This window comes from Oncorhynchus mykiss, chromosome 6 (assembly GCF_013265735.2).
Source record: "Oncorhynchus mykiss isolate Arlee chromosome 6, USDA_OmykA_1.1, whole genome shotgun sequence".
Taxonomy (NCBI): domain Eukaryota; kingdom Metazoa; phylum Chordata; class Actinopteri; order Salmoniformes; family Salmonidae; genus Oncorhynchus; species Oncorhynchus mykiss.
The window spans coordinates 88,737,276-88,752,061 of record NC_048570.1 but is presented as its reverse complement, the minus strand read 5'-3'; the positions used below and the strand labels follow the sequence as shown (position 1 = coordinate 88,752,061).

The 14,786-nt window shown below is 47.2% G+C and overlaps 1 protein-coding gene across 1 annotated transcript in view; it reads left to right on the top strand.

The window, feature by feature from the left end:
• Window positions 1-14,786, top strand: part of uacab (uveal autoantigen with coiled-coil domains and ankyrin repeats b) — an 85,509-nt gene that overhangs the window by 31,960 nt on the left and 38,763 nt on the right. The window contains exon 2 of the mRNA XM_036981419.1: window positions 7,819-7,949. Coding sequence (XP_036837314.1) covers window positions 7,819-7,949 — 131 coding nt within the window. The remainder of the gene's footprint in view (window positions 1-7,818; window positions 7,950-14,786) is intronic.

Sequence of the window (14,786 nt, the reverse complement as noted above, 5' to 3'; positions counted from 1 at the left end):
TAACCAGGCCTTCTTATAACATTGTGTGTGTACATACAGTCCCTCTGTCCTGTGTCTGACTGCCATCTCTTCAAGGTATAGATTGTACATCACCTCCCTCCTGAACCATTTCTCAAAATGATAGTTTTTACTATTTCATGTAAATTTGCTAGGCACTGTCATTGCCTATATTTCCTGGCCAAGTAGGAATCATCCCCCTCTTGGTGATCACATGATTCAGTGAACAAGTCCTCCATTGGACAGTGGTAATACGTTGTAGAGGGCGTAGTGTAAGATGGAGGGGGTCCGTGCAGAAAGCTGATCCCTGATCTCTTGCCCAGGGCCCTGCTGTTGGAAGTGGGGGAAAATAGCCAGGGGAAGCCTGGAGCTGGCAGCTTCAGACGGAGCTCCATTTGGGCTTCGTAGATGGGAAGAGGTTTCAGTGGCCAACAGGGAACTGTGGCATCTCCTCTTTACCTGTGGGACTCCCTAACACTCAGTCACTAATGGGCTCTCCAGCTCCTGTTCAATATCGCCAAAGTCAAAACACGTCTTTATGAGGTCATCAGCCATCTGGTGAGGTATTTTTGTTGTACAGACTAGCTGCAGAACTGTGGAACTGTGACTTGTGTGACAAAGAATGTATTCCATGGTCTGTCCCCTCGGTAGCTCTACAGAAGAAAGACAGTGGTGGTTCCCTTGGAGCCTGCAAGATGGGAACATTTGGATGTAGGCTCATCTCTGGTTGTTGAAGTGGTTAAACTGCTTGGATGTAGGCTAATCTCTGGTTGTTGAAGGGCTTAAGCTGCTTGGATGTAGGCTCATCTCTGGTTGTTGAAGGGCTTAAGCTGCTTGGATGTCGGCTAATCTCTGGTTGTTGAAGGGCTTAAGCTGCTTGGATGTAGGCTCATCTCTGGTTGTTGAAGGGCTTAAGCTGCTTGGATGTAGGCTCATCTCTGGTTGTTGAAGGGGTTAAACTGCTTGGATGTAGGCTAATCTCTGGTTGTTGAAGGGGTTAAGCTGCTTGGATGTAGGCTAATCTCGGGTTGTTAAAGGGCTTAAGCTGCTTGGATGTAGGCTCATCTCTGGTTGTTGAAGGGGTTAAGCTGCTTGGATGTAGGCTCATCTCTGGTTGTTGAAGGGGTTAAACTGCTTGGATGTAGGCTAATCTCTGGTTGTTGAAGGGGTTAAACTGCTTGGATGTAGGCTAATCTCTGGTTGTTGAAGGGGTTAAACTGCTTGGATGTAGGCTAATCTCTGGTTGTTGAAGGGGTTAAACTGCTTGGATGTAGGCTAATCTCTGGTTGTTGAAGGGGTTAAGCTGCTTGGATGTAGGCTAATCTCTGGTTGTTGAAGGGGTTAAGCTGCTTGGATGTAGGCTAATCTCTGGTTGTTGAAGGGGTTAAACTGCTTGGATGTAGGCTAATCTCTGGTTGTTGAAGGGGTTAAACTGCTTGGATGTAGGCTAATCTCTGGTTGTTGAAGGGCTTAAGCTGCTTGGATGTAGGCTAATCTCTGGTTGTTGAAGGGCTTAAACTGCTTGGATGTAGGCTAATCTCTGGTTGTTGAAGGGCTTAAGCTGCTTGGATGTAGGCTAATCTCTGGTTGTTGAAGGGGTTAAGCTGCTTGGATGTAGGCTCATCTCTGGTTGTTGAAGGGGTTAAGCTGCTTGAAAACCAGACAGTGTTGGGTTGTGTCATCCTGCAACATCCCATAACTATGACCTAAGTAACATGACTTTTGTTTTAGTGATAGTGATAGTGAAGTAATCTGACCCGTCTGACCCGTCTGACACAAACACTCGCATCTTTCATAGCGAGCTATCGAGGGACTGAGCGGAGGGACACAGTATAGGCAGGTTGGCCGGCAGGTTGGCCACCAGGCTGACAGTCAGAATAGTGCACTAGCCCTATCTATCAGCAATCTAATGCTGTATCCCACCTAGACATGACCAAGCAGGTTGGCCACCAGGCAGACAGTCAGAATAGTGCACTAGTCCTATCTATCAGCAATCAAATGCTGTATCTCGCAATGGAATGCTGTATCTCGCAATTTCTTGGCTTGCAATGTGTCACAACTTCAGTAAAGAAAGAACTATCAATGAAGGCTAGGATATTGAGATAAGGGAGATGCAACACTCGTCTTTCACACAGTCACACACAGTATCTTGCCATGTGAATGGGTTGGCTTCATGCTGGTCACAGCGTGGTTGCCAGGGCATCAACAGTTGAGTCACTTCAAAGCTCTTTTGCATCTACGTAAAAAATGTACAGTTTTTCGGTTCAATTTCGTTTAAACTTTTTAACGTTCACACCCCTACTTTTAGCTCAGGTCGTCAGTGGTACATCATCCTTGCTAATTAAAGCATCAATTTGCCGTAACGACAGACACCTAATATTCCCCTCTGGCCTCTCTGTTTTCCTCCCTTTCTCTCTGTCCCTCCCCATGGTGTCTGTCAGCCTGTAAATAATCTGACCATTACACCATCGCCCAGCTCCCCCTTAATCACCAGTCAGTCTGTTGCCCTGTGTCTCTAAAATATAATGGCTGTTCACCGCGTTAATGGCTAACACTGACGACCCCACAATGGTGAGGAAAGGGGGTTAAGAGGCCACAGCTGCTACTGCTAACAGAGGCTCTACGTTTCTCTCCCTCAGGCCCCCAGATTTACACCATTCTGACCAGAGTGTTTCTGTTTCAGAGCTATGTGACCCGAGCAGAATGCTTTTTGATGGCCACTCATTAACAGGATATCCTTCCACCACTGGCTCGGACTGTGCTTGTTTTCTTGGGCACCTCACGACCTGGGTAAACAGTCTGGTTGGCAAAGTGGCTGGCACTTAGTTTTGTTCAGTGTTAGTCTTAGTTTCCTCCCTGAGTCCCCGTCTCTCTCGTCCACCACAGCATGAGTCAGTCTCTCTGCCTGTATTGCACTGTAGCTAGGAGCTCTAACTGCTATCTGAGCTTGTCTTCAGTAAATTAGGACTATCACCAGCTCTCCTAGCTGTAGTCTGGGGCTTCTTCTGTCAGTGGATACTGCCTCACTGTTTCAGCCCTGGTGAGACATTCAGATGGCATGTAGGTTCTGTTTGTGTCTGTAATGATGAATGGAATATCTATAAGACACTGGTGCCTGTTTTCATTTCTGTGTTGAGGGATATTGGTCGGTACTAGGTGTCAGGACCTTGGATCTCTCCTTCTTTCTCCCTCTTACGCTCCGTCACCCTCGCTTTATCTCTGTTTCTCTCTCTCCCTCTCCCTCCCTCGCCCTCCTGTCTCATTAAAGATGTCTGCTATCCCATCACTGCCAGGGGGTGCTGTGGCCTTAGTGTTGTCAACCTGTCTGTGGCTTGGCCCGAGGACACCCAGCAGTAAAGTCCTGGCTCCACTTCACTGCCTGACGCCCTGACCTCCTCCTCTTGGCTCCTCTCACTCACACATGGTGACAGGGGGAGGGAGGGGGAGAGAGAGGGGGAGAACGGCTGGGTATTTACTGCTGGTCATTTAATCTGTCAGGACATTACAGGCCATTGGCTAAGAGGAACATGGATATGATGAGGGTGTTGGGATGAGCTACGGCCTGCCGATACGGACAGTCGAGGGCCTCGGGAAGATGTGATGGAGAATCACAGTGGACTAGAACGTCCACCGGCTCCTTCGTAGCCTGCACATAGCCTTATAGTGCCTCAAGTTGGTGCAGGTTCTTAGATTAATTAACATTAAAGCTCCATTTAATTAAAAAACAATTACATCCATCAATTAATGATCAACATTTACTTGAAAATTGCATTGATATTTTACAATTCACTCCCTAAAGCATAAAAATGATTATCCAGCGCTTGTCTTACAGGCACTATATTGAGAACAGATTTATTCGCTACCCCATGAAGTCATGTTCAACACTATACGTGGTGTTCTAAACCCGACTCATGTATCCAGTCCAAACAAAACAACCCAGACACACCCATATAGATATTTAGGTGTGAGGGCCACTGCACTCAGTTTGTCAACCCAGGTTCCATTTTGGTGCCTTTGTCTCCATGCAGTTTTAGAAAGAAGACACCCGGTCCTTCAAATGACGTGTCATGCGGACGGGCATTTTCGCATGTTTGCGGAATATCACAGCCACTCTGCTAACGCCAGTCTGGCAGCGGGTCGTAACCCGAGCCCCCGCCGAGCTGACGCAGTGTGTGTAAATTAAACGCGTCCCCCTCCTTTCTCGCTCTCTCTCTCTTCTGATCTCTCGTTCTTTTTCACCTCGCAAATAATACAAGTTGACGTATTCCATTGTTAATAGACGGCCCAGTGCGATGTTTACCACCAAGGTAGTAATGACAGTTGGGTGGAGGGTTTAAGGGGAGCCTGCAAACCCAGACAGCTGATTTGTAAAAGACTGTGACACCTAATCCTGCTACCGTGTGGTGGGATCAGCACCTCTGCGCACACAGACACACATACAGAATGAGTATATAGACTGTTTAACAAGGTCCCTGAACGTCGGGGAACCTCAGGGGTCCGTGCCAGGGCCAGCTCCAATGTGCAACAATAATCCCCTTCTCCACATCATAGGTTAATATTTGGGGATGTGGGATAACGGTGGGGATGCTAGCAGCAAGGCTCCTCCTTGGCTGGCCTTGTTTCAGTCGGGGTGCTGCTGTGCTGTGTAGGATGGACAGGACACCGACGGTGTTGCTCTCAGAGCAGGCATGCTCAGAATGTATTCTTAGCCCCTGTCTTCCTATCAGTCATTGGAGAAAGGTTGGAGGGTAACAAATAAAGAGGTAACCTGTCTGCTGGTGCTGTCTGCACTAGCCTCTGTTTACCACAGGAGCCGGGGATACTTTTAGAACCAGAGAGAGAGAGAGAGAGAGAGAGATCCCATATTTACACCTTGGGGGCTGGCTGACCTTGCCATTAACTGGGTAGAAGACGCTGTACACCCCAGACTGAAAGAGAGACCAAGAGAGGAACTCCTACTGCACAAAAACTAAGCTGACAGTCTGCTAAGAGAAGACTGTATAGAAAGGGAGAGGAGACTGGACTGGAGGAGAGGAGAGGAGACTGGACTGGAGGAGAGGAGACTGGACTGGAGGAGAGGAGACTGGACTGGACGAGAGGAGAGGAGACTGGACGAGAGGAGAGGAGACTGGACAGGAGGAGACTGGACGGGAGGAGAGGAGACTGGACGGGAGGAGAGGAGACTGGACGGGAGGAGAGGAGACAAGAAGAACAACTAAGAGAGGGAAGCAGAATACAAAGTGAAAGAGAGTAGTTAGAGAGAGATTGAAGAGATCCAGGCTGTAGCCGAGAGGCTGTTCCCCAGAGGAGGAGCTGCAGTAGCTGGCCGGGGCTGGTCCCAGGGCTGGCAGGGCTGGTCCTACTGCTCCTCCACACCTCCTCCTCCATCCCCACCCCCTTTTTCTATTTCTTCTCCTCCTACCCTGTGCTGTGCACAGTGGGGTAATGAACTCACAGACAGAGCCTGGGAGTGCCAGAAAAACTTTTAGGAACTTCTCCGTAACGCTTCGAGACCGAGAGGTTCTGGCAGCAACAGCAGGCGACGTTGCTGGAGAGCTCTGAAAGACGACCCACCGAGCTGCAACGGGACTCTCCGTCTGTCCGCTCACTCAGCTCACACGGGCTGGCAGAGTGCCTTAACAGCACTTCCCAGAAGGGAAAACTTTTGTTTTTGTTTGTTTGTCGTTCTACCGGAACAGTGGCGGCGTTTGCAGCGGCACTCTGCAAGGACCAGTCCCCCTCTCTCAACATGAGTCGCTGGCTGAAATGCACCTCCATGTACTTTGTAGGTATTCTTGTTCTTTTAGAGAGTAAGGGCATTTCTAATGACACTTGTTAAAAGTATCCTGAGGCCATTGGGACCTAACTACTGTGGTTGGGTTAGGACCTAACTACTGTGGTTGGGTTAGGACCTAACTACTGTGGTTGGGTTAGGACCTAACTACTGTGGTTGGGTTAGGACCTAACTACTGTGGTTGGGTTAGGACCTAGCTACTGTGGTTGGGTTAGGACCTAACTACTGTGGTTGGGTTAGGACCTAACTACTGTGGTTGGGTTAGGACCTAACTACTGTGGTTGGGTTAGGACCTAGCTACTGTGGTTGGGTTGGGACCTAGCTACTGTGGTTGGGTTGGGACCTAGCTACTGTGGTTGGGTTGGGACCTAGCTACTGTGGTTGCGTTAGGACCTAGCTACTGTGGTTGGGTTGGGACCTAGCTACTGTGGTTGGGTTGGGACCTAGCTACTGTGGTTGGGTTGGGACCTAGCTACTGTGGTTGGGTTGGGACCTAGCTACTGTGGTTGGGTTGGGACCTAGCTACTGTGGTTGGGTTAGGACCTAGCTATTGTGGTTGGGTTAGTACCTAGCTACTGTGGTTGGGTTAGTACCTAGCTACTGTGGTTGGGTTGGGACCTAGCTACTGTGGTTGGGTTGGGACCTAGCTACTGTGGTTGGGTTGGGACCTAGCTACTGTGGTTGGGTTGGGACCTAGCTACTGTGGTTGGGTTGGGACCTAGCTACTGTGGTTGGGTTGGGACCTAGCTACTGTGGTTGGGTTGGGACCTAGCTACTGTGGTTGGGTTGGGAGCTAGCTACTGTGGTTGGGTTGGGACCTAGCTACTGTGGTTGGGTTGGGACCTAGCTACTGTGGTTGGGTTGGGGCCTAGCTACTGTGGTTGGGTTGGGGCCTAGCTACTGTGGTTGGGTTGGGACCTAGCTACTGTGGTTGGGTTGGGACCTAGCTACTGTGGTTGGGTTGGGACCTAGCTACTGGGGTTGGGTTGGGACCTAGCTACTGGCGTTGGGTTAGGACCTAGCTACTGGCGTTGGGTTAGGACCTAGCTACTGGCGTTGGGTTAGGACCTAGCTACTGGCGTTGGGTTAGGACCTAGCCACTGGGGGTGGGTTAGGACCTAGCCACTGGGGGTGGGTTAGGACCTAGCTACTGTGGATGGGTTAGGACCTAGCCACTGCGGTTCCTGAATACTGAGTAAGCATGGTGTTGAAACAGCAGGAAGGAGTGAGCTGTGACTTACAGCTTATTCTTCTCTCACTAACCTGAAGGAACTCTGGGAATCTGCCCTACATTCCCCAGGAGAATTCTTTCATCAACCCAGAGGCACAGTGGCCTGTTTTAACTCGTTATCAAGTTCCATTCTTTACGTTTGTAGTTTTGAACTTGCATTCTGATAATACTAATATGTATTAGGTACATGTTGACGCTTAATGTTGGCGGGAGACAAATTGCATGCAAAATAGGCCTATCATCTATGTGGAATATTTATCTATCTGCCAGCCAGTGTGAGTTGAGTGAGCGGACAGACAGAGCGTCATGTTGCAGTTTGGTGGATTTATTTATTTATTTATTTTTTTACAAATTCCTTTGTGACACGTGTTTACATGTTGTTGTTGTATCCAGGAACAGGCAGGGAACTGTCCTTTCTCGGTCTCTATGCAGGCTTTAGCCACCGCTTTCTGTTTTCTTGGATCCCTCTACTCCAGTGCCTGTGTTCTGTCCAAGAGGGGTCCTTTCTTGCAGAAGAACTAGCCGTTCCCATGCTCTGTGTCCAGGCACTCTCAGAAATGCTTTGCTTCAGAATGGAGCCGCACTATCTTGGCATAAATCATTGAGGCTAACCTCAATCCAGTCTATAGTCCCTCTGGGAATTCTAAAAGTTATGTTTGAAATGTTGATCTGTCCAGACTCCTTGAATTATGACAAAGTGATGACCGTGGTGAGAATGAGTTTCCCTGACCCGTATGTTGTAAAGGCGAGGTATCTGTGTCGTGTTGACGTCGTGCCCTCTCTCTCTCTCTCCCAGAACACAGATTGGAACAAGTATGACGACCGGCTGATGAAGGCGGTGGAACGGGGCGAGGTGGACAAGGTGGCGGCCGTGCTCAGCAAGAAGGGCATCATCCCCACTAAGCTGGACATGGAGGGACGATCCGCGTGAGTAACGTGTGCTCACACAAACACTGCATCCAGGCATGAACACAGGCATACACGTGTATACAGAAGTCTACAGACACACACAGTCCCACAGGAACATATGGACCAGTAAAGCACTACACTATCCCACACAATAAGTTGTCTCAACCAATAGCGTGAAATGTCTGGCAATGCAAACTGTCTCTCATTCCAAGCATAGTAAAAAGCACTAGTCTCCTTCAAACTGCTAGGAATGCCAACATACTTGTCTGATTCAATTATTAACTTCTAACAGTTGAAAACAGAGCTGAGAACTGTTGTAGTACTAGATAATGTTATACAGCATATGGTCAGATGCTGGCCGCTCTCCGCTCCCCTCTCTTCTCTCGCCTCTCCCCGCACTCCTCTCTCACCGCTCCCCTCTCCCCGCACTCCTCTCTCACGTCTCCCTTCTCACCCCTCTCCCACCCTGTTCTGAGATCATAGATATCAGTTGTCCCCCATCCATGCCAGTCCCCATGTTGGGGAGGCTTGTGAAGCCACATTCAAACACCAAGTCTCCCCTCTGTATAGCTAGATACACACACACATCCAGTCGACTGTGCCAGTAGAGAGTTCAGAGAACTCTGTGGTAAACTGTATGTCACACACTGCTTGATCTTACTGGCCTGGAGCGGCTGTCACTCTGGCCAGGAAGTGGCTCAGAGCAAATAGATTTGAGCCACAGTTGATGTTTTTGATACACAATGACAGTTGGGGAACATGCTGTAATTCAAGGGTCAGGTTGTCAAGAGTAAACTAGTATTTTATCTAGAATGGTGGGTGGATGAACTCGGGATGGCCATTATTTTAGGACCTTTTTTAGAATAGTTCTTTTTGGATGGCTCACCACCGGCAATATTGGCTCGGTTATGTGTCCTCTAAGAATGTCACCCATCCACCACTGGAAGGTCTATATAAAAGCTGTTAAGTCAGACTTGTTTTCCTGCCTGACATAAATGTAACCAGATTCCAACGCTGGTGTTTTAGGTAGCTGGTCCCCCTCGGCTTAATTCCAGCCATGTGAAGTAGTCGCCTGTCTCTGATCCATGCTTCAGGTTCGTTTTCAGCCCCGGCTTTGTTGCGACCTCCATGGAGAGAACTGGACATTCCAGAAGCTGTGGGTGCTGAGTATTTTCAGTAGTGTATGAAATTCTCCCACACCAGTGTCTGTGTCACACTCGTGCACACGTACACACTCGTGCACACGTACACACTCGTGCACACATACACACTCACTCGCGCACACACACTTGCACACGTACACACATTCACTTGCGCATGCGCACACACCAAGGAGAGAAGGGCTTGTCTCATAATAAGGTGCTGGAATTTCTCAGGGCTAAATCAAGTGCGTCTGGCTGGCGTGGAAGACGCCACCCTGCATTACAGCGAGGAACTGGAGCTTGTTGTACTAAGCACTGTCCTGACACACGATGCTCACTGGTCACCTTCAATGTTGTTGGCTTAAAGACAACCGTGGCGAGAACAGAACCAGTTCTGTGTCAAACTGCGTCCATCACATAAACTGGAGAATAAGGAAACCCCAGCTCACTGGTCACAACCATCTGTTGATTCAGTTTAGCCTTAGTTCTAATGTATAACCTGGGCCATATATAACATCCTACTATATAACCTGGGCCATATATAACATCCTAATATATAACCTGGGCCATATATAGCATCCTAATATATAACCTGGGCCACACGTTGCCCTAATATATAACCTGGGCCATGCATAGCATCCTAATATATAACCTGGGCCATATATAACATCCTAATATATAACCTGGGCTATACATCCTAATATATAACCTGGCCCATATATAACATCCTAATGTATAACCTGGGCCATGCATAACATCCTAATATATAACCTGGGCCATACATAGCATCCTAATGTATAACCTGGGCCATACATAACATCCTAATATATAACCTGGGCCATGCATAACATCCTAATATATAACCTGGGCCATACATAACATCCTAATATATAACCTGGGCCATGCATAACATCCTAATATATAACCTGGGCCATACATAGCATCCTAATGTATAACCTGGGCCATACATAACATCCTAATATATAACCTGGGCCATACATAGCATCCTAATGTATAACCTGGGCCATACATAACATCCTAATATATAACCTGGGCCATGCATAACATCCTAATATATAACCTGGGCCATACATAACATCCTAATGTATAACCTGGGCCATACATAACATCCTAATATATAACCTGGGCCATGCATAACATCCTAATATATAACCTGGGCCATACATAGCATCCTAATATATAACCTGGCCCATATATAACATCCTAATGTATAACCTGAGCCATACATAGCATCCTAATGTATAATCTGGCCCATATATAACATCCTAATGTATAACCTGGGCCGTACATAACATCCTAATGTATAACCTGGGTCGTACATAACATCCTCATGTATAACCTGGCCCATACATTTTTTTTATTTTTTTTATTTAAACCTTTATTTAACCAGGTAGGCTAATTGAGAACAAGTTCTGGCCAAGATGAAGCAAAGCAGTTCGACACATACAACGACACAGAGTTACACATGGTGTAAAACAACCATACAGTCAATAATACAGTAGAAATAAGTCTATATATGATGTGAGCAAATGAGGTGAGATAAGGGAGGTAAAGGCAAAAAGTAAATACAATATAGCAAGTAAAACACTGGAATGGTAGATTTGCAGTGGAAGAATGTGCAAAGTAGAAATAAAAATAATAGGGTCGAAAGGAGCAAAGTAAATAAATAAAATAAAATAAATACAGTAGGGAAAGAGGTAGTTGTTTGGGCTAAATTATAGGTGGGCTATGTACAGGTGCAGTAATCTGTGAGCTGCTCTGACAGACAACATAACATCCTAATGTATAACCTGGCCCATACATAGCATCCTAATGTATCACCTGGGCCATACATAGCATCCTAATGTATAACCTGGCCCATACATAGCATCCTAATGTATAACCTGGGCCATACATAGCATCCTAATGTATCACCTGGGCCATACATAGCATCCTAATGTATCACCTGGCCCATACATAGCATCCTAATGTATAACCTGGCCCATACATAGCATCCTAATGTATAACCTGGCCCATACATAGCATCCTAATGTATCACCTGGGCCATACATAGCATCCTAATGTATCACCTGGCCCATACATAGCATCCTAATGTATCACCTGGCCCATACATAGCATCCTAATGTATCACCTGGGCCATACATAGCATCCTAATGTATCACCTGGGCCATACATAGCATCCTAATGTATCACCTGGCCCATACATAGCATCCTAATGTATCACCTGACCCATACATAGCATCCTAATGTATAACCTGGCCCATACATAGCATCCTAATGTATAACCTGGCCCATACATAGCATCCTAATGTATAACCTGGCCCATACATAGCATCCTAATGTATAACCTGGCCCATACATAGCATCCTAATGTATAACCTGGCCCATACATAGCATCCTAATGTATAACCTGGCCCATACATAGCATCCTAATGTATAACCTGGCCCATACATAGCATCCTAATATATAACCTGGCCCATACATAGTATCCTAATATATAACCTGGCCCATACATAGTATCCTAATGTATAACCTGGCCCATACATAGCATCCTAATGTATAACCTGGGCCATACATAACATCCTAATGTATAACCTGGCCCATACATAACATTTACATTTTAGTCATTTAACAGACGTTTTTATCCAGAGGGTTAAGTGCCTTGCTCAAGGGCATATTGGCAGTTTTTTCCCCCCCCACCTAGTCAGCTCGGGGGTTTGAACCAGAAACCTTTCGGTTACTCGCCCAACACTCTTAACCTTAGTAACGTCATAATATATGACCTGGGCCACACAACATACCATCCTCGTGTGTGGTCACTTCTGTCTCCAGACAGACCTCAAAGCCACTGGAGGACGATGATGGACAGTAATCATGGTCTGCCTGTTCTGCCCTATGGGGAGGTTTAATTACTGGGTATAATCCCTCATCTTTAATTTAGTGTGTTTTTATAATCCCTGATGTGTAATTTAGTTTCCTGGATTAGGCTCCCCAGTGTTGATCTAATGATATCACCTCTAACGAGTGCAGAGATCCACAGCTGAACAAATAGTGTGGCTGTATCTCCACATTGCACACGCTCATGATGTAGGCTAGGCTAGCCTTAACTACTGCCCCTGATGACGTGGGCTAGGCAAGTCTTAACTACTGCCCCTGATGAGGCGGGCTAGCCTAGCCTTAACTACTGCCCCTGATGAGGCGGGCTAGCCTTAACTACTGCCCCTGATGAGGCGGGCTAGCCTAGCGTTAACTACTGCCCCTGATGAGGCGGGCTAGCCTAGCCTTAACTACTGCCCCTGATGAGGCGGGCTAGCCTAGCCTTAACTACTGCCCCTGATGAGGCAGGCTAGCCTAGCCTTAACTACTGCCCCTGATGAGGCGGGCTAGCCTAGCCTTAACTACTGCCCCTGATGAGGCGGGCTAGCCTAGCCTTAACTACTGCCCCTGATGAGGCGGGCTAGCCTAGCCTTAACTACTGCCCCTGATGAGGCGGGCTAGCCTAGCCTTAACTACTGCCCCTGATGAGGCGGGCTAGCCTAGCGTTAACTACTGCCCCTGATGAGGCGGGCTAGCCTAGCCTTAACTACTGCCCCTGATGAGGCGGGCTAGCCTAGCCATAACTACTAGCCTAGCCATAACTACTGCCCCTGATGAGGCGGGCTAGCCTAGCCTTAACTACTGCCCCTGATGAAGTGGGCTAGCCTAGCCTTAACTACTGCCCCTGATGAAGTGGGCTAGCCTTAACTACTGCCCCTGATGAAGTGGGCTAGCCTAGCCTTAACTACTGCCCCTGATGAAGTGGGCTAGCCTAGCCTTAACTACTTCCCCTGATGAAGTGGGCTAGCCTAGCGTTAACTACTGCCCCTGATGAAGTGGGCTAGCCTAGCCTTAACTACTGCTCCCAGTCATTTGCACTTGTGATAGCTGATTAAGTGTTAGCGCAGAGGGAAGGGCCTCAGCTCCAGCTGGAGTTCAGTGAGCGGTGGTTCCTTGATTGTATGGAGCTGGGGATATTGATTTCCGTAGTTTTATATACCATTGGGCAGTGTTTCTCAATCCATTCCTGAACGGTCTCATGGTGTGTGCGTTTGTTCTAGTCCAGCGCTAACACAACTGATTTCAACTAGTCACCTAATCACCTACACCTTGATTAGGCCTCATTAAATCAGCTGGGCTAAAACTAAAATGTGCAGGAATGGATATAGAAACAGGTCCTATACCAGCCCACATGATCCTCTCTACTCTGTCCGTCTCAGGATAAACACAGCCTCCATATCCTGTGTAGACTGGACAGACGGAGCTGAAAGACACTTAAGGAGCCATCTGGTGCCAAGATGAAATGACATGTCTGTGCTCTCGTTAATGACCCAGTGTCTGGTGTCTCACATGGAGTTAATGTCTTACCCCCCCCCCCCACACACACACACACACACACAGAGACGGGCCGTTTTCTCTCAGATCAAATCTAAATCCGCGTAATTACTCTGGACAGAGGGATAGTGAAAGAGCGAGAGAGGGACAGCTTAAAGGAGCGGTAGAAAGAGAGCGAGACCTGTCATTCTATCAATCCAAACAAAAAGCTATCCGCACCTTGTGATGTCACGTTTCCACCGCAGGTCAAATTAAAGCTCAGAGCCTCCATTAAAACGACGTCTTCTTCTTCTGTGCTTTTGTGAGTTTCTATTATTTGATTTCCTGTGCCATTTCTCCCGTCAGACTGGTTTGGCACTTGGCACCTTTCATGTCATTATGTTTAAGTCTGCAGTTATCTTCGTCTTGACCCCCTTCACCCTCCTCCTCCAGTCCACATACAGAAAATGTCAGCCTGTCAGTTATACTTTGAACAATCCCAGGATCCCAGATGGGTTTGAATAGGTCATTATACTCACTGCTTAATGTGAGGAGGATTGATACAATTGAAGCCCTGTTTTACTTGAGCAGCACTCAGAGGAGAGTTCTAGAAGGCCAGTTACACAAGCAGTGGTCCTGCAAGTCAAAGTACAAGTCGGTGTATACAGTAGGCAATAGAGGCCATGACCATGTGGAACTGTTACAGCCATTCTATCATCTACTTTTGCCAATTCAAACGAGTATAACGTTTTACAAGGTTATTTTTGGCATTTATCACATCTCACACATCCACCTAATGCAAAACCACCATACAGTACATACTGAAACCTCTTCTCACCATAGTGTACATACTGAAACCTCTTCTCGCCATGCAGTACAGACTGAAACCTCTTCTCACCATAGTGTACATACTGAAACCTCTTCTCGCCATGCAGTACAGACTGAAACCTCTTCTCACCATAGTGTACATACTGAAACCTCTTCTCACCATAGTGTACATACTGAAATCTCTTCTCACCATACAGTACATACTGAAACCTCTTCTCACCATACAGTACATACTGAAACCTCTTTTCACCATACAGTACATACTGAAACCTCTTCTCACCATACAGTACATACTGAAACCTCTTCTCACCATACAGTACATACTGAAACCTCTTCTCACCATACAGTACATACTGAAACCTCTTCTCACCATACAGTACATACTGAAACCTCTTCTCACCATACAGTACATACTGAAACCTCTTCTCACCATACAGTACATACTGAAACCTCTTCTCACCATACAGTACATACTGAAACCTCTTCTCACCATACAGTACATACTGAAACCTC